The sequence below is a fragment of the Geotrypetes seraphini genome, chromosome 1 (assembly GCF_902459505.1).
Source record: "Geotrypetes seraphini chromosome 1, aGeoSer1.1, whole genome shotgun sequence".
Classification (NCBI taxonomy): domain Eukaryota; kingdom Metazoa; phylum Chordata; class Amphibia; order Gymnophiona; family Dermophiidae; genus Geotrypetes; species Geotrypetes seraphini.
In genome coordinates, this window is record NC_047084.1 from 405,582 (window position 1) to 428,640 (window position 23,059).

The 23,059-nt window shown below is 43.2% G+C and overlaps 1 protein-coding gene across 6 annotated transcripts in view; it reads left to right on the forward strand.

Annotated features, from left to right (window-relative positions):
• Positions 1-16,383: 16,383 nt before the first annotated feature.
• CHD1 (chromodomain helicase DNA binding protein 1) overlaps positions 16,384-23,059 on the forward strand; it is a 621,819-nt gene continuing 615,143 nt past the window's right edge. For 3 of the 6 annotated variants that reach the window (XM_033963070.1, XM_033962661.1, XM_033962975.1), the window contains exons 1-2: positions 16,609-16,759; positions 18,443-18,656. Coding sequence is in view for 1 of the 6 variants with exons in the window: in XM_033962975.1 (XP_033818866.1) it covers positions 18,604-18,656 (53 nt within the window). In the remaining 5 variants the exon portion in view is untranslated. The other 3 variants (XM_033962744.1, XM_033962822.1, XM_033962905.1) reach the window with 3 other exon arrangements.

The following is a 23,059-nucleotide window of genomic DNA, read 5'->3' on the forward strand; positions in this document are numbered from 1 at the left end:
CGTGCACTAAATCATTTAGCACACGCTAAATTGGTTAGCGTGCCTTCATAAAAGGACCCCTTTATGCATTTTCTCCTTTAAATGGAAGGCTGTTCCATAAGGATGGGCTCACCAAAGAAAAAAACTCTAACTTGGGTAATATTGCTTCTCTCACCAAAAGGATCCTCATTAATTACAAATCCTCTGACTCTGAACGAATGCATGGGTACACAACTTTCTACCACCTTCTACAGGTATCTTAGGGTAAGCCCACAAACTACCCTAAATAGCCACCTATTGTTACAGGAAATGCCAACTGTATAAATGATGGGAAGGTAATGAGGATTTGTACGCTGCCTTTTTGTGGCTTTGGCATTCAAAGCTGACATTCAAAGTGGTGGGCACTGGAGGATTAAGTGACTTGCCCAGGGTCACAAGAAGCAGCACTGGGATTTGATCTCACAACCTTTGGGTGCAGAGGCAGCAGCTCTACCAGTGAGCAGAATAAACAACCCTACAGCTGCAAAGCTAACAAAAACAGATATAGAGGACAATCTCGTCTGTGCATCAATTTGATTCTGGGCAAGCATTTCATCCCAGCAAGCAAGACCATGTTCATATTTTAAAAGCCCATAATCCTAATTCCTAATCATGAAGAGTCTATATATTAGTACCTGAGGCAAGCTTTGTAAAGTACTAATATGTAGAAATTGATCTATTGGTAATTTCAGACAATGCTGTTACATGGATTCATTGGGAAATGATTGTGATCACTAACATATGGGGGTTCTATCAGAGGGCACCTCCTGCTGGTCAAATATGGCAGTGCAGCTCTCTCAGAATGGTTCTTCATATACCAAACTGTACTTCTGGGCACCTTGCCAACAGCACCAGTTCTCATAAAACAAAGGTACTCTTTCTCAGAACAGCATTTTTAGTATATTAGAAGGACAATATATTTTCCATTAACTTTCACAAACAAAAGGTTCTCCAGTAGCACAGCTTTCAAAGTAACAAAAACAATTGCTTTCAGGCTTTAGCCTAATTATGTCAGCACATCTGAAGTCTCCATACACAAAAAGGGATTGTCTGCCTCAACAGTTTCAAAATAACCCACAAAAAGGAATGCTTGTCCCAACAATTCCAGCAGTTTCAAAATAACAATTCAGCTCCGAGGCTCTGTTAGTTTTTCTAATTTCTCTTTGTTGAAGTTTTTTTCCTTTTTCAACCAGGCTCTCTTGGTAGCCACTACTGACATCAGTCAATCCCCCACCCCAGGCATTCAACAGAGAGATTTCTTATTTTTCTTTCCCTTTATATTAGTCCCCTCCTCAAAATAAAAAGTAAAAAAAAAAAAAAACCTAACTTAACAGACTTGCAAACACTAACTTTTTATAAACCCAATTTCTTCCGCAGGCTGTTAAATACCTTCCTCTTATGCCACCAGATTTGGCCTCTTCCTTCTTGTCTGAAAGACAGATCTGTTTCTTCCTATTGAAAAACTCTTCCACCCTAGGTCCACTGCTGCTCATAACTGAACTTTGATCTGCTCTGTCTCCACTCACCATCTTTTTCTTTCTTCCAAATCCTATCCTGATCCCACCCCATGAGCCTAAGGGCCTTTCCATAGAGCTCATTTTTGGAGATGATATTATAAACCTTCTCTGTGTATAAACTGATACACATACAGAAAAGGCTTCTTATAAAATTAGATCACACTAAACCAGGGGTGTCCAATGTCGGTCCTCGAGGGCCGCAGTCCAGTCGGATTTTCAGGATTTCCCCAATGAATATACATGAGGTCTATTTGCATGCACTGCTTTCATTGTATGCTAATAGATCTCATGCATATTCATTGGGGAAATCCTGAAAACCCGACTGGACTGCGGCCCTCGAGGACCGACATTGGACACCCCTGCACTAAACTATGGGGCCTTTTTACTAAGCTGCATTAGGCACTAACATATCATTATTTATTCTCTATCTAGTACTTTCTATCTAGTACTTTCCTATCTCTAATGGAGTTCCTTTCATATATTATTTGTATTATAATGTAAACCGCTTAGGTCTGTAATATGCTGATACAGTATAACAAATGTTAATTAAACATAAACATAATGCATTCTCTCCTCCCTTATCTCCCACTATGCTCCACTCCGTGAATTCTGTTTGTCGGGTAGTCCCTCTTACCTAAGGTTACCATATGGCTCCAGAAAAAGGAGAACGGATTGAGACAGCCGGGTTTTACTTTCATTGCTTTCAGTGGAAGTACAACCCAGATGTCTCAATGTGTCCTCCTTGCTTTCAGTGAAAGTAAAGCCCGGTTGATTCAATCCATCCTCCTTTTTCTGGAGTCATAAGGTAACACTGCGAAACTCTTCCACTGCCAACTCCAGACTCCGTCCATTCTTTCTCGCCACGGTGTATGCCTGGAACAGGCTGCCAGAATCAATAGGTCATTTACTGTCTCTAGCAGTGTTCATATCTAAGCTAAAAGCCCACTTTTTTGAAGTGGGCTTTTTGCTTTCAACTCTTGACCCCCACTCACTGTCAGATACATATACCCACTGTATCATTCCTTCTACCAGAATCACCCCAACCCTAAGATGTCATGTCTGTCTGTCCAAATTAGATTGTAAGCTCTTCGTAGCAGGGACCGTCTATTGAATGTTAAATGTACAATGCTGCGTATGCCTTTGAGCGCTATAGAAATAATAAATAGTAGTAGTAGTAATAGAGCTTAAAATGGCCTAATGTAAGATATGCTCAGGCATCCTGCAGTAGGTTGCTCAAACTTTGTCTCTTTTTTGAGGGGAGACATATCAGGGGGTATTCTTGAGCTAATCAGGTGTCAGTGTTATAGTAAGGAGGGGAGGGAAGGGCAGACCACCAAAGACACCGTCTTCGAAGGGGCACCGGCACTACTCCTCCTCTCTGCCCCCTCTCTGTGTACCTCTTGAAATGTTGCTCATGATGGCCTTGTCTCCCTTCTGACCACTGCCATAGTAAGGGGGAGGGGGCAAGGGACCATCCTGGAAGGGGTGTCAGCACCTGTCCTCCTCTCCACCCCGTCGCTCCTTCCCCAATCCCCCTGCCACTCGCGCACGTCCCTTCCCTTCCCCCGTACCTCTTTCATTTTCCTGTCACAAGCAGCATCATGAACTTGCTGCCCGCATTGTTGTCGGCTCTTTCTCTGACATCACGTATGGGTCCCTCACCTAGGAGTCACGTCCGAGGGAGAGCTGACACCAACGCGGGCAAGTTCATGATGCTGCTCACTCCGGGAAAGAGGTGTGGGGGAAGGGCAAGCCTGACTTCAGTGCCGGGCAAAATGGTAGAAACAATTTAAATGGAGTGCCGCAGGGGTATATAGTGTGACCGGTGCTAGTTAACTTATTTATAAATGATCTGGAAATTGGAACGACAAGTGAGGTGATTAAATTTGCAGATGACACTAAACTGTTCAAAGTTGTTAAAACGCATGCAGGTTGTGAAAAATTTCAGGCAGATCTTAGGAAATTGGAAAATTAGGTATCCAAGTGGCAGATGAAATTTAGGGGGTCTTTTACTAAGGCGTGCTAGACGATTTAATGCAAACTAAATGCTAACACGTCCATAGACTTTAATGGGCGTGCTAGCATTTAGCACGCGCTAAATCGGCTAGTGCGCCTTAGTAAAAGACCCCCATAATGTGGATAAATATAAAGTGAAGCACATTGGGAAGAATAACCTAAATCACAGTTACCAAATGTTAGGGTCCACCTTGGCGGTTAGCGCCCAAGAAAAGAATCTGGGTGTCACTGTAGACAATATGATGAAACTTTCCGCCCAATGTGTGAAGGAGGCCAAAAAAGCAAACAAGATGCTAGGAATGATTAAAAAAGGAATGGCTAACAAGGCTGAGGGGGTCTTTTACTAAAACGCGCTAGCCGATTTAGCGCATGCTAAATATTAACATGAGCTAAATGCTAACACGCTCATAGCGTGTGCTAAATTGGCTACCGCGCCTTAGTAAAAGACCCCTCAAGAATGCTATAATACCTCTATATTGCTCCATGGTGTGACCTCACCTGGAGTATTGTATTCAATTCTGGTCTCCTTATTTCAAGAAAGATATAGCGGCACTAGAAAAGGTTCAAGAAGAGCGACCAAGATGATAAAGGGGATGGAACTCCTCTCGTATGAGGAAAGACTAAAAAAGTTAAGGCTTTTCAGTTTGGAAAAGAGACGGCTGAGGGGAGATATGATTGAAGTCTACAAAATCCTGAGTGAAGTAGAATGGGTACAAATGGATTGATTTTCACTCCATCAAAAATTACAAAGACTAGGAGACACTCAATGAAGTTATAGGGAAATACTTTTAAAACCAATAGGAGGAAATATTTTTTCACTCAGTGAATAGTTAAGCTCAACGCATTGACAGAGGTTGTGGTAAGAGCAGATAACGTAGCTGGTTTTAAGAAAGGTTTGGACAATTTCCTGGAGGAAAAGTCCATAGTCTGTTATTGGGGGAAGCCACTGCTAGTCCTGGATTGGAAGCATGGAATGTTGCTACTCTTGGGTTGGGCAAGCTAGATGGCTAGATGGACCATTGGCTATTCTTATGTTAAGGGAAGGGGTGCGTGCGCATGATAGGTGGGTTCAGGAAGGAGCGGAGGTGGGAGGCAGAGAAGAGAAGAGGGCCACTGCTTCTGACATCACTTCCTGGTCACAAAACCAGGACATGATGTCAGAAGAGCCCCCTTTTGGGGGGGATGGGATATTTGCTCTTACCTTGTATACATTGGTTGGGGGGTCGGGTGAAGAGGAGGTTATTGGGCTTGGGGCATTGTTATATTACATAACATAACTTTATTTTTCTATACTGCCTTAATCAAAAGAATTCTAGGCAGTTTCCACAAAAGAGAAAAACTGGACAATCAGTGAAATACAAAATAATGATGGTAAGAATACAGCCTATTATTTAAAAAGACATTGAAATGTAAATTGATACAGTAAAATTATAGTGTTAAGAATAAAAACACGAATTAAGAGATAAATTTATCAAATAATACTATCTTAATTTCTTTTCTGAAAGTGCCATAGGACAGCATGGCTCCGCTGATATAGTTACTCAACCAGGACTGTTGTTTGCTTGCTTGAAATGCAAGCATCCTGTCTAATTTTCGGGTAAGCAATAGGTTACAATTCCTGGCTATCCTCATGGGGTTATATAGCACGAAATGAGATAGCAGGTAGGTAGGTGCCAATCCCCAAACTGACTTAAAACAGAGGCATGAAAATTTAAACATTACTCATGCCTCCACTGGCAACCAGTGCAATGATCGGTAATAAAGACTGATATGATTGCTTTTCTTCAGTCCAAATATCAAGTGAACAGCCATATTTTGCACTATTCTGTTGTACGTACTATTGTGTTCCTTGGGTTTTTTTTGGCTTGTTCAATAAAAATTGCTTATAAGTAAATACATTTTCAATTAGCTTTCAAAGGCCATAACATTTTTCTTCAGGTTAGTATAGTACACTGCTGTTATGGTATCTTGTTCTGACCAGTGGAAGGTAGTTTGGTCTTTGAAAGTTAATCAAAAATGTATTAAAATTAGTCCAATAAAAATATATCTCAATTCTGTTTTCTATTTTTATTTATTAACATTTATTAACACGGCTACCATAGCTTTATATTATATCTAACTAGTCTTTAAGCCCGTTAGATTAACGGGTGCTAGAACATATGTGTGTGTGTCTGTCTTTTTTTCTCTCTCTCTCCTTAGCCACTTTCTTTCTTTCTGCCTTTCTTTTTCCTTGGCTGTCCATCACCACCCCTTGCCTGCTCCCCCTGTCCATTTTCCCTTCCTTTTACCTCCACTGTGTCCACCACCACCCCTTCACTGCTCTCCTTATGCAGCAGCAGCCCTTCTCCCTTTGTTTTACCTCCCCCCTGTCCAGCAGCACCTCTTTCCTTCTCCCCCTGTCCAACATTAGTCCTCCGTTATTTTTTCTTCACCTCCCCTGTCCATCAGCATCTCTTTCCTTCTCCCCCTGTCCAGCAGTAGGCATCCCTTCCTTTTTTATCCTCCCTCCTCCTTCTTATCCCTATGATACTCTTACCTTGCTCTGCCCCTGATCAGAGGTTCCCGACAGCTGCCCAGTTGCACCCATTGGAAAAGTTCCCACTGCCGCATCCCGCACCCCTCCTGACACGGCTCCCGCTGTCCTTTCTGTCTGTCTCTGTCCCTGGCCCCCTTTGCCTGTCTGTCTTTCTGTGTATCTCCCTGACCCTGTGTCTTTCTTCTTTCCTTTCTGTCTCCCTTCCTCCCTCTGTCTGTCTGTCCAAAGCAGCATTCCATCCCCCTCCCCCCACACCAGTTCCCTGTGCACCTGCCCCTGTGTCTTTCTTATTTTCTTTGTGTTTCCCTTCCTCTCTCTGTCTGTCCAAAGCAGCATTCCATCCCCCTCCATTTCCCTCCCCCCACACCAGTTCCCTGAGCACCTGCCCCTGTGTATTTCTTATTTTCTTTGTGTTTCCCTTCCTCTCTCTGTCTGTCTGTCCGTCCAAAGCAGCATTCCCTTCCCCTCCATTTCCCTCCCCCCCACCAGTTCCCTGTGCAGCAGCATTAGCGTTTCCTCTACCCGCCCCTGTCCCTTCCCCTTCCCCTTCCCGCGGGCCGGACTACAAAGGTGGTGATTCCAGCAGCGCTTTTATCAGTCTCCACACGCTGCTTCGGGCCCTTCTGCCCTGATTTACTCTGGCACGTCCCTGATGACATCATCAGAGACGCGGCAGAGCAAATCAGGGCAGTAGAAGGGCCCGAAGCAGCGTGTGGAGACTGATGTACACGCTGCTTGAATCGCCATTCGGACCCGCGGGAAGAGAAGGGGGTGGGCGGCAAAGGAGAAACGGAGATCGGCGGCGGCGACAGGAGAAACTGATAATGTCGTCTGGCTGCGGTCCGGCTTGTGGAGGCGATCGGGTGGTGACGTATTCGCGCGCATGCGCACTCCTTCGGCCACAGACCTACAGCGAACGGAACACGAAAATAGGACTGCGCATGCGCGAGTTAGCCTTTTATTATATAGGATGGGAAACTGCTTGATTTTTCACGACTGTAACAATCATTTGGTATTTCAAATTCTCAAAATTATAGGTGGTAGCAGTTGAAGCAGGCCATTCAGGGTGGGTTCTCTGATTGGCAGAATCTCAAAAGTCATTATAGCTTGCAGGTCCTATGCTTCCAGACAGATTTACTAGGGCATAAGGCCGCCCGGTGGTATAAATTAATTTCTGAATTTTTGAATAAGAAACCAAAAAATGGTCTTAGAGACATTTGGAGCATTGAGATAAAGCAGTATATTTCTGCATCTTGATGGCCACGAATTTGGTCTTGGAGGATGAAATGTACAGCGTCGGCATCTATGAGACAAACATGTTTTTTTTCTGTTACATAGATCTTTTTGGACCCCTGTTAGGTTACATATATTAGACAGTTCTAAATCTAATAGATGCTGGCACTGTCATCTGGACATAGGAACACTGGATCATCTGTTGTTCTATTGTCCTTTGATACTAAGCTTCTGGAAGTCAATATGGGGACAGATTAACATCATACTGGAATATACAATCCCTTTGACGTATGAGGCAATTATATGTGGAACTTTGCTGCTTATCAAGCCTCCTATGGATCATTACAAATGTAGGCTTGTCCTTATTATGACAGGGATAGCGATGCAAATGATAACACGCAATTGGAAAAATTGTAACCGCCTCAACTTTTCATTTTGGTGGGCCAGTTTATGTTTAGGGTACAAATATGAAAAGATGAATGCAGATATGTTGGGGAATAGCAAAGTATTTAAATTGGTATGGGGCTGTTGACATCCTTTGTTAATTCAACATAATTGTTTTTATATAATTTATTGTTTATTTTTATACATATCCAGGACGGGATGGGTGGGTGGATATCTTTTTGGTTTATTTCTTGATTGAATTGTTGGAAGAAAGGGGAGGGATATTTTTCTTCTGTAATGTTATTTATGGATTTTAAGTGCTTATGTTATTAATGTTTGCATACTTCATGGCATTTTGTATTAGTCTTGAAAATGAATAAAGATTAAAAAAAAACAAAAACAAAAAAAACAACCCAACACAGCTACCACAATATTTTACCTTAAATGGAAAATAAATTATTTTTTTCTACCTTTGCTTTTTTCAATTGTATTGATCCTAATCTCTGGTTTCTGTTTTCCTAATTTTCTCTTAATTCTCTTACCCCTTTCCCTTTTACATAATTGTGCATTTTTAGAGCTGGCTGTGGCGGTAACAGCTCCAACGCTCATAGAATTCTATGAGTGTCGGAGCTGTTACCGCCATGGCCAGAGCTAAAAACGACGCTAGTGTGGTTTGTTAAAAAAAAAAAAAAGGGGGGGTGTTAATTTGTTTCCACAATTTTTGGTATATAAGAAGAATTAACATGCAGATAAAAAATTTTGATAAAAAATGTGAATGGATCAATGAAGAACTGGGCTGTATGGGAGTAATATATCCCAAAAGCGATCTGAAGATCCTGATCAATATTAAATATAGCATATTAAGAATAGCTTTATCTATATGGAATTAACACACATATTATTAAAGCTTCATTGTTGATTTTAATGATTTTGTGATTTACTTTGGGTATAAGAAATAAGATACTATATACACATATACAAGTGTGCATTGGCAGAGATCTTATACATGTTTTAAAAAAGTTGTTGTTCCTAGGGGCAGAGTCAGGCAAAGTTTACATATATAAGGGCCCTTTTATTAAAGGGAGTGAAGCACTTATCATGTAGTTGATGCACAGAAACAGGATAACATACAGCTGCATTGTGGGTTTTGTGGTAGTTTGCTTGTTTCTGCTCATTACTAAATATTTCAGTATTTTTCTGTCAGGAGGCAAGGCATGGGCAGAGAATGGGCATAGAAACATTAACCAGCAAGCATGTTACACTTACCTTGTGCTTACCTGGGATGCACGGGGAGGGGCCTAGGCCCTGATTGGCCTCCCAGTGGGAGCCTTAGGCATCTGAACCAATCAGATCCTTAGGCTCCTCCCTCTGTATTCCTCCTGCTGATTTTGGCTGGCGTGGGGTGGAGGAGGGGTTCCGCAGTGGTAGGAGGGAGTAGGAATTATTCTAGGGATCATCAGGGAGGGCCGTTATCAGGGTGGGGGGGAGCTGACATGGCATGGCACAGCATTTTTTTTCTGTGCCCATAGAAAAAAAAAAGAAAAAACAGGCAGATCAACAGGCTTTTCCAGGTCAGTCCCTCCAACCCGATTCTGGCATGCAAGTTTAGGGCATCGATAGGATGCCTGGTTTTAATATTAATTACTTCATTTGCATGCCACAATCGGAGAATGTAGGACCACATGGAAAACCACATGATGAGCCTGTTTAGAGCATCTGGTTGTCTAATATGATCGGTCCTTAGAACATAAGAATAGCCTTACTGCGTCAGACCAATGGTCCATCAAGCCCAGTAGCCCATTCTCACGGTGGCCAATCCAGGTCACTAGTACCTGGCCAAAATCCAAGGAGTAGCAATATTCCATGCTACCAGTCAAACCGGTTTAGTGACAATTGTTAGATGATAGGAGGCTTTAGTGCATCTAGCCCTCAGTTAAATTCATATGGAAGCATGCAAGCTCTGGGTCTGAGCCTTAAGTTGTGTAGAAAAATCTGCAATACCTAATAAGACCTGTCCAGGCTCTAAAATGCTTTTCATATTAAGGGTCCAGTTTGCAGGGAGCGAATTGATCACCATACCTATGTACTCCTGAGAAGATTAACAGAAAAAAGATTATCCAGGCAGAAACATAATCTTTCAATTTTATTCCTACAGTGGTCAGATCAGGCTAAAAATCTACTTTTCTGAAACTGCATTTATGTCCTACCCTGACAACTTGTAAAGCACCAATATCTCTTTACTCCCCTGCCTCTAGTCCCTTATATTTCTCCCACCTACTGTAAGTAACATGTCCTATGTCCTTTGTCTGTCTTAATTAAATTGAGCAGAGACTGTCTCTTGCATGTTTGTTGTTTAGCACTGTGTGCATCTAGTAGCGCTTTATAAATAGTAGTAGCAGTAATTTCATTGTTACCTCTGCCGATTAATCCAATACCAGGGTTCTTCCAGAAGGAATCATAGATAACTTCCCTGCTCCAGGGGCCAACACAGAAGCTCCCCCAAATAGCTGCCTCAACTAATCCATTTGGTGATGAAACAGCAGCAAGAGTCTCTCCAGCATAAACAGCTAAATCAGAGGAATGATCTCAGCTTTACCATACCTGAGTGAAATGAAGGAGCAACAGGAACCAGTCTAATTATCATCTTGTTGGCTGCAATGACCTTGACGCCATATAAGGTCAACACAAGTTTTAGGGTTTGAAGGAAATATTTAGCAGCTTCCCAGAAAACCCTCTTAAGTCACTAATGATGGTATCAGCCTCAGGATTCTTCCTTCGTAACCATCTCAGCTTATTCTTGGGAGGGAAGCTATATTGAACAGGTTGCAGAGAATTCAAGTAATATACATTTTACTGAAAAATGCTGGTAATTTATATGAATTTATACCATTCACACTATTGCTGTGTAAAAATTAATATTTAGTTTACAATAATGCAACTAGTTTGGTACAATAAATAAATTATAAGCATATGATTTTCCCCCTCTTTTACAAAACTGCAGAAATGGTTTTTAGTGCTGGCTGGCGCGCTGAATATTCCGCGCTGCTCTGACACTCAGAGTTTCTATGAGTGCAGAGAATTCAGTGTGCCAACCGGCGCTAAAAACTACTGTCACGGTTTTGTAAGGGGGGGAGGGGTGTTTATGACTACACACACAATAATAGAGGAAATATGTCTTAAAACATTTGTTGATGTACTGTATATAACAAAATATTAAAGTCTGCATGACATCCTATGGGGATAGAACTTATATTGTGAGCCCAGTAGAACAGAAAAAAGTACCTGCACATAGCATACAGTATGAAAACCACTTTGATTGTACCCACAGAAAGGAGGCATATCAAACCCTTTACCCTTTTACCCTTTATTTTACAACTCTAAGTTGCGCCAACAAGCTGCTCGCATGGACACCCTGACAACCGCTTTCATTAAAAAAGGAACTCGCAGTTTTCTCTGACCTTCATTACCAAACGTGACAGCTCGGAGGTGGATGCTGAGTTTGTAGGCGGACAGCTGTGATGCGAGTGGGAAAAAGAATAGTTTGCAGCCAGCATCAGGGTGACCAAATAAGACTATAAGCTCATCAAGCTGTTTCGAAAACAACCAGAGTCAGAGGTAATCTTTAATATCTTTGTAGAAATTGCCGTCATCTGGAAACTGAGAATCCAAAATAAGTACAGCTATAATCAGTCATTTCCTAAAGACAGTATACAGTGGGCTGCATATGCCATAGAACTTTTATACATTCCTATGTGTTACCATTTTGGGCCAAGAAAATATTAAATACGGAGGTAGATTTGTAGAAAGTAAATGTATAAATCACCTGATTTATTAAAGGTTTTCCAGTAAGTACAGACAGGGAGAATAGCTTTGATAACTTAGGTCCAGTATACTTAAGCACCAATACCCATAGAAACTTAGGGAGGAAGTTATCAATGTCGGCAGCCATCATAACATACTATTCTATTAAATTCCAGTTATTAGTAACTAGATCTCACTGCATCATATGGAACCTGTACCAAAATAGCATGAGTTACTGGTACAATAGCATGACTTAAAAGTAGCCTACATTGATAACTACACTCCTCCATAAGATAATACTATGGAAGCTACATTATGCTCAAGGAAAATTCAAGGACCTTTACTCTTCACCTGGTTTTAATCATTTAGGGCTCCTTTTACGAAGGTGCGCTAGCAGTTTTAGCGTGCGCTTAGTGCGCACTACAATGCCGCGCACGTTAGACACTAATGCCTCCATAGAGCTGGCATTCGTATTTTCTGTGTAGCGCGGGGTTAGTGTGAGCGGCATTGTTGTGCGCGCTAAAAACAGTAGCGTATCTTCGTAAAAGGAGCCCTTAATGTCAGTTAAATGTATAAAAAGAAATTTTGAACAGAAGTGTGAAAATTGATGCGTTTGGCCCTTGCAGATTATGTATAAATACTACCTCTTTCCACTTTTCACTTATTGCCACAACTTACAGAACGATAAGCATCAGACTGGTTTTATATTATTTTTTTTTATGAGATATTTAAGGTAAGAGTTTAAAAAAAAATTTTTGTTGAAAACTTTCTATGGGGATTTACTGTTTGCATTTTTATATATAAAAATACCTTAGCAATTTTTCATGAAAAAAAACAATACCAAACCCTTGTGCAATTAATCATAAAAATAAAGGATTAAGACTTCTTTTAATAAACTGCAGTATGTTTATTTAAATCTTTATATACCACGTACGTATACAGCCAAAAAGAATCAAAGCGATAGAGGTTTCTACTACTACTTATCATTTCTATAGTGCTACTAGACATATGCAGTGCTGAACATCAAAACATAGAAGAGACAGTTTCTGCTCCAAAGTGCTTACATTCTAGTCAAGACAACCAAACTGGACAAGAAGATGCAACATAAGAACACGAGAATGGCCTTACTGGGTCAGACCAATGGTCCATTAAGCCCAGTAGCCGGTCCTCATGGTGACCAATCCATGCAAAAACCCAGAGTAGCAACATTCAATGCTATTGATCCAGAGCAAGCAGTGGCTTTCCCCATGTCTTTCTCAATAAGAGACTATGGACTTTTTCTCCAGGAAATTGTCCAAACATATCTTAAAACCACAGTGCTCAGTTGGGGGAATTACAGAGGAAATGATAAGACAAATATTGAAATTACAGAGGGAATGATAAAACAGACATTGGTGCTTAGAAGGTGGGTTGGAGATTGGAATTGAAAGCATCTTCAAAGAAGTGGGCTTTGAGTCTGGGGAATGTGGGGAGAGATACTGAGGAATTGCAGGGTGAATATGTACACTGGTAGGTCAGTGAGAGAAGCTTGAATTGTATGCGGGAATGGATAGGGAGTCAACGAAGTGATTTGAGGAGAGGGGTAATGGGCATAGTGACACTGGAGGAATATGAAGCATGCAGCAGAGATTGAAAGGGAGAGAAATGGTTTAGTGGAAGGCCAGTGAGAAGCAGGCTGCAGTAGTCTAGCCAGAGATGATGAAGGTATGGATGAGGGTCTTAGCAATATGCTCAGAAATGAAGGGTCTGATTTTAGCGATATTGTAGAGAAATAAATGTTTTGGCAATCTGTTGGATATGTGAAGAGAAAGAGAAGGATGAGATGATACATAGGGACCTTCTGTACTTCTTTGAGGGAATAAGCAGTCGGGTGGACAATGGGGAACCCATAGACATCATTTACCTCGATTTTCAAAAGGCTTTCGACAAGGTGCCACATGAAAGGCTGCTTAGGAAGCTGTGGAACCACGGGGTGGGAGGGGATGTGCACAGATGGATCAAGCACTGGTTGTCGGGTAGACTGCAGAGGGTCGGAGTGAAGGGCCAATATTCTGACTGGCGGGAAGTCACGAGCGGTGTGCCACAGGGATCGGTGCTGGGGCCGTTACTCTTCAACATATTTATCAATGACCTGGAAAAGGAGGCAAAGTGCGAGGTTATAAAATTTGCAAACGATACCAAACTGTGCGGTAGAGTTAGGTCCAGGGAGGAGTGTGAGGACCTGCAAAGGGACCTGGACAAGCTGGAAGACTGGGCAAACAAATGGCAAATGCGCTTTAACGTTGAAAAATGCAAGGTCATGCATATAGGGAAAAAGAACCCGTTGTTCAACTACAAATTGGGGGGGGCATTGTTGGGAGACAGCAGACTTGAGAGAGACTTGGGTGTGCTGGTGGATGCATCACTGAAGCCATCTGCACAGTGCGCAGCAGCCTCGAAAAAAGCCAACAGGATGCTGGGCATCATAAAGAGGGGCATAACAACCAGGACACGGGAAGTCATCATGCCATTGTATCGAGCGATGGTGCGTCCACATCTGGAATACTGCGTTCAGTATTGGTCGCCACACCTCAAGAAGGACATGGCGGTACTTGAGAGAGTCCAAAGGAGAGCAACAAAACTGGTAAAAGGGCTGGAACACTGCCCATACGCCGAGAGGTTGGATAGGCTGGGGCTCTTCTCTCTGGAAAAAAGGAGGCTCAGGGGAGATATGATAGAGACCTTCAAGATCATGAGGGGCATAGAGAGGGTGGATAGGGACAGATTCTTCAGACTGAAGGGGACAAGTACGAGGGGGCATTCGGAGAAACTGAAGGGAGATAGGTTCAAAACAAATGCAAGGAAGTTTTTTTTCACCCAAAGGGTCGTGGACACTTGGAATGCGCTACCGGAGGAAGTGATCAGGCAGAGTACGGTACAGGGATTCAAACAGGGATTGGACGGATTCCTGAGGGATAAAGGGATCATGGGAACAAAGCAAAAAACCCTATTCCCATTAAAAAAACTGTTAAGTCGACATAAACTTGAAACTGCTGTATAACAAACTTTTTATAATAAATTTTTAAATTTAAATGTGCTCATAAGTACTTCAGCAGGGTGCTTAACAGCAATACGAGGTCGCTGACACTGTGCGTTGGTTCTTTAATCACAGCACATTATGTTAAGCGTAATGGCTCCTATTATGTCACATTATCCATGTAGCTCCATAAGTTTAGGCTATTAGACACCCTGCTGAAGTACTTATGAGCACATTTAAATTAAAAAAAATTATTATAAAATGTTTGTTATACAACAGTTTATGTCGACTTAACAGTTTTTTTGATGGGAATAGAGATTTTTGCTTAGTTCTATAAAGATGGATGTATGACAGAAAGTGAAGGAGAGAAAACATCAAATATATAAGAAGGCCTTGGAAACAGAATTAAGAGCAAACAAAACAAAACTGCAGATCTGTACAAGACGTAGGCAAAATTGTATTGTGACAAAATAAATATATGTAAACCCTTTTACCAATCAAGTGACCCGACACGGTCCGTGTTTCGGACAAACCTTCGTCAGGGGTCCATGGTAAAAAAGGATAACAAAAAATTGTAGAGTAGCAGCAAAGTGTAAACGACGTCAGAATTCACCAAATGCAAAGAAACTTCGCAAAAAGTAAAAAAACAGAATTAAGAGACAAAACTATGGAAAACCAATGGTTTTCCAGTTTTGTTTGTTTTGGATTGTTCTTGTTCTCCTGTGGAAATCTGGGTCTTCTCTTCTTGTTGTAACAGAGTTAAGAGCACAGACAGAAGGAAGTGCAACTAGAGACTGGGAAAAGATGAGTAGAAAAATAAAATCACCAGACAACAAAGGTAGGAAAAGTGATTTTATTTTCAATTTGGGCTCCTTTTACTAAGCTGCGTTAGCATTTTTAGCACACGCATTTTAGCGTGCGCTAAACCCGTGCTACACGGCTAGAACTAACAGCAACTCAATGCTGGTGTTAAGGTTTAGCGTGCGCGGAAATTTAGCGCATGCTATTCCACGCGTTAAAGCCCTAACGCGGCTTAGTAAAAGGAGCCCTTAGTGATTGAAACGTGTCCATTTTCAGAATTTACATCTGCTGTCTATATTTTGCACTGTTCAGGAAGAAATGTATTTTTGTTTCTCTGTTGTACTGAAAGAGGGTATCTTAGGGTTTTGTTTGTGTATATTAGGACTTTTAGTTTGTGGTCCTGTATTTGCATAAGGTTTATCTGTGTTCTGCAAGTGACAAAGGCCAGGTGTTCCGGTAGGAATGAATGTCGTGAAGCGTTATTGGTGTCATGGCTCCAAGGAGGAAGATATTTGTTGGTAGTTTGTTCGGGTTTTGGAAAGCCCTGAGCTTGAGGCTGTGTTCAGAGGGCCTCTGCGCATGTTGATGTGATGACATCACACTCATACGTGCATGAGCGTGAGGTCATCACGTTGATGCCCATGCATGCGCAGAGGCCCTCTCACCAGAATGGGCCGGAGCTTGGGGAAAGAGACACGAGGATCTTGTGGGGGTGGACCCAGAATGGGGCAGTACAGGGTGGGGCTGGGGCAGGGCTACGTCTCTTTTTTTTTTTTTTAAAAGGAAACTGTAGCTTAAGTTATATTCAGAAAAGCTGAATTTCATGCTCTACCTATGTAGCCTAAGCTGTCCCTCAGTCTGCCCTTAACTCTGTCTCCAAACAGATAAACCAGGGCCAGCCAGCACTGTGCAGCAAGTCCACAGTATCCTGGCTTCAATCAGACAGCAGAAGTCATCGGATCCATTGGTATGTGGGTGTGAAAGACCTCCACGTGTAGCGATCTAGCCGCACATGAAGGTGGTCACACGCATGCGCCAATAGATCAGGTGCTTTCTGATGCTGCTGGCCTGTGCTGGATATCAGTGTGAGCCTAGCGGCATCAGCTCGGGCAAAGAGCCGGAGTGCCTTTGCTAAATTTATGAATGGGATAGGAGGTGATACAAGGACGTTTTGGAGGACCCTAGGTAGGTGGTTGATCACAGACAGGCTCCTACACTCGCACGTAAACACCACAGGAAATACCCCGCAGATCCCGTTCTCTTGGCATCCTGCCCTCCTCAGATACATTTTTTCCCGATTCTCCATCGCCCCGCCCATCTGTGACGTAACTTCCTGTTTCCGGCAAGGGGGACGCTTCCGAGGGAAAGAGGTTGTGTCAGAGGGGACGGGGCACCGGAGAAGGAAAAGCTGCGGGATTGGATGGTGGGCGACCTCAGGTATGAGTTTGACGGGGGTTCAAGGAGAGGTGTTGGATCGCGGACAGGGTGATAAAAAAAGAGGTGTGTTGGATATGTTGGATCGGGGAGAGAGAGAGAGAGGGAGAGGGCGAGATGGCAAGACCACGAGGAGGGGAGACCGATCCCCGGTTTCCCGAATGTGTGTTGAGAGGGGGTGCTCGGTGAGTCGGCAGCTGAGTGCTTGTTAATAGTAGGGGGTGCTCGGTATGTGGGCAGCCGGACGCCTGTGTTTTAGGATCTCCGCGGAAGGAGCGGAAGGCCCGGCGCCTGTGTATAAGCGAGCACAGTCCTCTAAGAGAGCCGGATTCTCTCGTTTTCTTAACAATACTGACCGAGGAGCAAAGGGGTCAGCAACTGTTAGACGCCCTGTGGCAGACACGGGAATAAAAAAAAAAAAAAAAGGACGTTGGAGCACGAGCCACTCTGCAGGACTTTCCACACGCGGCGCGCGCTCGCTCGCTTGCTCGCTCGCTCCTGCTGTTTCCCAGGCGGCTTGAGTCCTGCCGCAAGAGTCGCTTTAAGACGGGCAAAGGAGCTGCGCCGATTCCGCCTGCTTCCTCGAGGCCCTGCGGAGGTTGTGCTGCTGCCGTTGCCAGGGATACAGTGGGGTCGAGTTCACGACTTTGTCTCGGGAAAACTTGGGTAGCTGAGCGCTCCTAACGTCGAGCAAACTTCGTGGTTATGTCCAGAGAGGGGAGCCTTCCATTTGGTTTCGCGTTCCCATCATTTAAAAAAAAAAAAAAAAAGTTGCGCGCTGATGAGGATGGCGGAAGAATGACTTGTACCGGCGATACGGGATTGAGCCAAGGGCCTCGTTAGATGGCAATTGCTCGGCGTTCCGGAGATGCCGTGCTCCGCTCTGGCATTGTGAAGAGATTGGATGTGGACCCTATAGACCTCGGAGGATGTCGAGGGTCCACTGGTTTGATGGAGGGAGAAGGGTATTTGGTGAGAGATGGCTTGAGGTGCTTCGAGTATTTTGCTAGCCAGGTGCGAGTGGGGCAGATCCGATAGCCCTTCACTGTCTGCAGGCGTTTTAGTTGGGGATCGAGCATTGCTGGGATTTGCCTTTAATTCGATACGGGAAAGAATAGGTTGAGCAAGATTCTTTCTACTTAGAAGAGCGTGGAAGTGGCCGCCAGATCCATTTAGTCGTCCCCTCCACTGTGCGGTGTAGCAGAGAGCTTTGGATAACTTACACTGGCGGTTTCAGTCCTGACCTCTGGCTTTTCACAGCGTGAAAGTACAATGCGTAGGGGATATTTATATACTCGTCGTATGCTAGTTATGTCAACGTACTATGCCCGGCTTGGGGAAAAGAAAAGACATTAGCTAGCATGTATTTTGAACAATCGATTGACTTTATAAAAGCACTGAATGAATTACACAGTATGTTGTCAATTAAGAATTGTAGATAGCGCAGTGATACTTTTTAATGTGATTTCTTATTTTTGGGAATCGACTGTGAATCTTACTGTTGAATTTGGTTATTATATGAATGACATAGTCTGTTATAGCATTTTATTTGATAGCAGTATTTTTAACTTGATTTGTACCCACCTAGAACTTGATGGTAAAGTGGATTACAAATGCCTTAAATGAAATTGCTCCAACACACCATGTTACTTAAAATATTATTTATTACTTTCTTGTCTGCATTAGGTAACCTGGGAAGAATTTCACATTCATGCTGTATTCCTAGAAGAGAAAAAATTAGCAACTATATTAAAGTTCCTGGAGAATTTTTAAATTGGATTTTTTAAAAACACATCTAATGAACTGAGGATTTATATTTATACTTTTTAAACAATTGGATATTTACAATGAATGAGCACAGTGAGGAAGAAAGTGTAAGCAACAGCAGTGGAGAATCAAGGTAAGGAGCTTTACTTGTTTCTTAGTTTGTATTTACTGTTTATTTCATTTCAACCCAGGGGCATAGCTACCATTAAGCAAGCCAAGCAAAAAGCTGCTCAATGGTATTGGGCCATTTGCTGCCCTACTCTTTTTACATTTGCTGCTGACTCACAGCTCCTGCTCCTCCTCCTCTACTGGATCTTTGTCTTGCTGCTAGTGGATCAATGTGTGTGTGTTGGAGGGGGGCAAGTGAGAGAGATGCCTGCCGAGGGGGAGAGATGGAGGGAATTAAGCATAAGATATTTCAGAGGGGAGGGGCAAGAAAGGGGGAGTAATGCTGAACTCCCCTGGCAGGGGTTGGAGGGAAGAGAAGGCAATATCAGATGGGGGTGAGAGACTGGATGGAGGAGGAAAAAGCTATAGAGACAAAGGGAAGGGGGGAGATGGATGGATGCTACACTGCAAGGGGAAACGGGAGAGAGATGAAAGAGGGGACAAGGGGAGGGGGCAGAGAAGAGATCCTAGGCATGGGAGGAGTCTTGAGCAGAGTTTCTCAACTTCTTCAAGCCAAGTACCCCCTAAGTCAAACAAATATCAACCGAGTACCTCTGCCCCTGTCCCCACCCCCATAATCGTACTGATTGTAACAGGGCTGTGGAGTCGGAGTCGGAGGAAATTTTGGGTACCTGGAGTCGGAGTCAGAAGTACAAAAAACTGAGGAGTCGGAGTCGGAACATTTATCTACCGACTCCATTTTTGAACTTGGCATACCAATCACGAGCGATTCTTTCAGCTATAGCACCTACTATATACACAGCACAAATGTTGCGAGCAGCTTCTGCGGCCTTAGAACCTTGATTAAAAGCAAAAAGAAGGTGGTGTCGAAAATGATCATTTCTCTCAACTTGACATTCCATTTTAACGATCTGAAAATTAACCAGTGCTGTGGAGTTGGAGTCGGAGGAAATTTCGGGTACCTGGAGTCTGAGTCGGAGTCTGAAGTACAAAAAACTGAGGAGTCGGAGTCGGAACATTTATCTACCGACTCCACAGCCCTGGATTGTAATGCAATTTCTTCCATCCATTTTTCCAATATAATCCATTTACCCAATATAATCTTATTAACACATAATGGTAACCACAAAATAAAAAAAAGCCACAAAGCAACCTTTATACAGAGAAAATGTTAATTATTATTTATATTCATGTTTTTTTCAAAGAGGTCAAGGCAGATGACTTTAAAATATGCTATGTCACCTCAGTAACAACTATAGAAAAATAGACAAAGTGCAAAATATAGACAGCAGATATAAATTCTTAAAAATTGACACATTTCGATCACCAATTTGAAAATAAAATCATTTTTCCTACCTTTGTCTGAATCTCTGATTGCATTTCCTTCTGACTGTGCATCCAATATTTCTTTTTGCCTCCTGCACGCTTCCTCTCATTCCGGACTTCAGTCCCTTCACCCAATCAACATCTCTCTCCCTCCCTCCATGAGTCCAACTCTTCCTCTCTCCTCCACCCCCTTTGGAAACATGTTTCCCTCTCTCATTTAGAAACATGATGACAGATAAAGGCCAAATGGCCCATCCAGTCTGCCCATACGCAGTAACCATTATCTCTTTCTCCTTGCGATCCCACGTGCCCATCCCAGGCCCTCTTGAATTCAGACACAGTCTCTGTTTCCACCACCTCTTCCGGGAGACTCATTCCCTTCCTTGCTACAAAGGGAGTGGGGAAAGAGAGAGCGATTCAGGATGCATCACTCCCACTTAAGGGTACGCATACCGCATGTTAAGAAACACTGGCTTAGAGGACAGGGATATTGAGGGTTGATATTAAACATGGAGGCAGGGACATAGTGAGGAGATGCTGGACAAAACAGATAAGGGATATAGAGGTGAGATAGATGAGAGAAGAAATGTCAAATGGATGGGAGACCTTGGAGTCAGGAAAAACAGACAATGCCCGGTTAGTGAGGCTATTCAGTGACTGCTGAATACCTGTGATTAGGCAGTTCAGTGGAATTTTACTGAGCAGGAGCCTCCTAGTGTTTAGTTTCTAGGTAGGCATTTATACCAGTCTGACTTGTTCATTTTTCAAACAAAATGTATTGATATTATAGGGTACTGTACTTCTTTTTTTATAGGTAGTGCTGTTGCTTTTTGAATCCTTAATATTAGTGCTGCTTTATTATGACAGGCTTTCTACAGAGGTCTGAAATATGTTTTTCTTTTTGACAAGAGTTTGATTATTAGAGTGTTGAAAAGGTTCCACCTCCCCCCATCCTCCTCTGAAAGATTGGGGGGGGGAGGGGGGTATTAAGTCTTAGCTATGCTGAAAACAAGTGGTTTCTAGCTGAGCTCTTGTGAAGCAGCAGGAATGCATTTTGGATTTAGTTCATGGTTGCTGTTCCTCCCCCCCCCCCCTGGTTGCAGTTCAAGACTTTATTTATTTTCCTGTCACCAGAGAGTTTATAATCTAAGGGGCTAATATGACTTTGGTGCACAGTTTTGTGGGTGCAGAATGCAGAGAGGGGTAGAAGCTGAATGAATTTTGCAAAAAATGGCTATGCATTTTTTGACTGAAACCAACTCCCCCTCCTCCAACCACCCAAACCGTAGGCTTTCCTTGGACTTACCTTGGTGAGGCACTGCTGGTCTAGTGGTCTCTTCAGGGGCAGGTGCACTGCTTCAATCCAAATGGCTTCTAGGACCGCAGCAGGCATTTTGAGATTAGAGCCAACATGAGCAGGGTTGAGTCCTCTGCCTGTGTTGGTTCTGATCAGAAAATGGCTGTCAGGTCCTGTTATTGCAATTGCGGCATCCATTTGGATTTGAACAGTGTTGGAACGAGAGAAGGTAGGTGGTGGTCTGTTCCTAGCTCTGAAGAGGCCACTAGACTACTGTGGTAGTCCCAGGGAGGGCCTACTTTTGGGAGGGGGGAGGCACTGTTGGGCAGGAAGCTTTCTGGTCAGGGTGCAGTAGGGGTCGGCAGTTTTGTTTACAGTTTTGGTTTCTATTGAAATTGAGAGGCCAGTTTTGGACACAGATTTGGTTTCAGTAGAAACTGAAAATCCTGAGTTTGGTCTCTAGAGGGTTTTTGAGACAATTCTGCACATAGTCTTCATTGCATAGCATATGTAAAATATTATGGTAATGAGGGTTTATTCACTATTCAGTTCAGGTACAGAGGCTGTATTTGTCAGATTGATGCTCCTGCCCTCCTCCCCGTGGTGCATCCCAGGATGTACTATGTGGGGATCAAGCACTGGCATTTTTTAAGGTGGCAATGGAGAGAGAAGAGAATATTTAGAGAATGACATGGGGACAAATTTGTCCCCCTCCCTGTGGGAACTCAGTTTCTCTTTCCGTCCCTGCAAGTTTTGTCCCTGTCCCATTCCTGCAAGCTCTGTCCTCATGTGCATAAGCCTTGAATACTTTAAAATCATAAGTGTTTGAGACTTGTGCGGTTAAGGCAGAGCTTTGCAGGAATGGGACAAGGAAAGGGACAGAGCTTGTGGGGATGGAACAGGGAAATTGAGTACCCATGTCATTCTCTGCATTTCCTACCTTCCAGGTACACAGAAAAGTTTGTGTGTGCTGTGTTGAGGTCCACTAGACCAGTGTTCTTCAACCACCGGCACGTGCATCAGGCCTGAGATGGTGTTCTTCAGCCGCCGGTCCGTGGTGTGATCGATGCGGCGTTATCGGGCAACCTTCTCTCTGGCGAACATCAGAGGGAAGGCTTCCAGATGCGGCGCAGGATGTGTGAGGAGCCACTGCCTGCGGCACTGCATCAGGAAGAGGGAGCCGGCCTGAAGATGACACCAGAGGTGGCATAAAATGGCCAGGAAGGAGCAGGCCAGAAGTTAAGGCACAGCATGGAGGGAGGGAGACAACAAAGGTAGGGGGAATTGTTTTCGTTTTAAATTTAGTGATTGAATTGTGTCAATTTTGAGAATTTACACCTGCTGTCTATATTTTGCACTGTTCAGGAAGAAATGCATTTGTTTCTATTTCTCTGGGGTTGTACTGCATACAGAGTCTTGAATCTTAGGGTTTTGTTTGTATATATTAGTACTTTTAGACTGTGGTCCCATATTTGCATAGGAGTTATCTGTGTTTTGGTAGGAATGAATGTTGAGAAGCATATGTACAGTGTGCTTTGTGTAGTTTAATTTTGTGGTTAACCATTATGTGTTAATAAGATTATATTGGGAGTGTGTGTGTGTGTGCATATATGAAAAATGAATGGAAAAAATGGTGTTGCAATTAGTACTATTATGGGGCAGAGATTGGACGGAGATGTGCAGGTTCCGGAACCCGACTTAGCCCAGTGTTCTTCAACCGCTGGTCCGCAAAATAATTCTTTTATTTCCGCAGGTACATAGGTGTCAGAAGGTTGAAGAACACT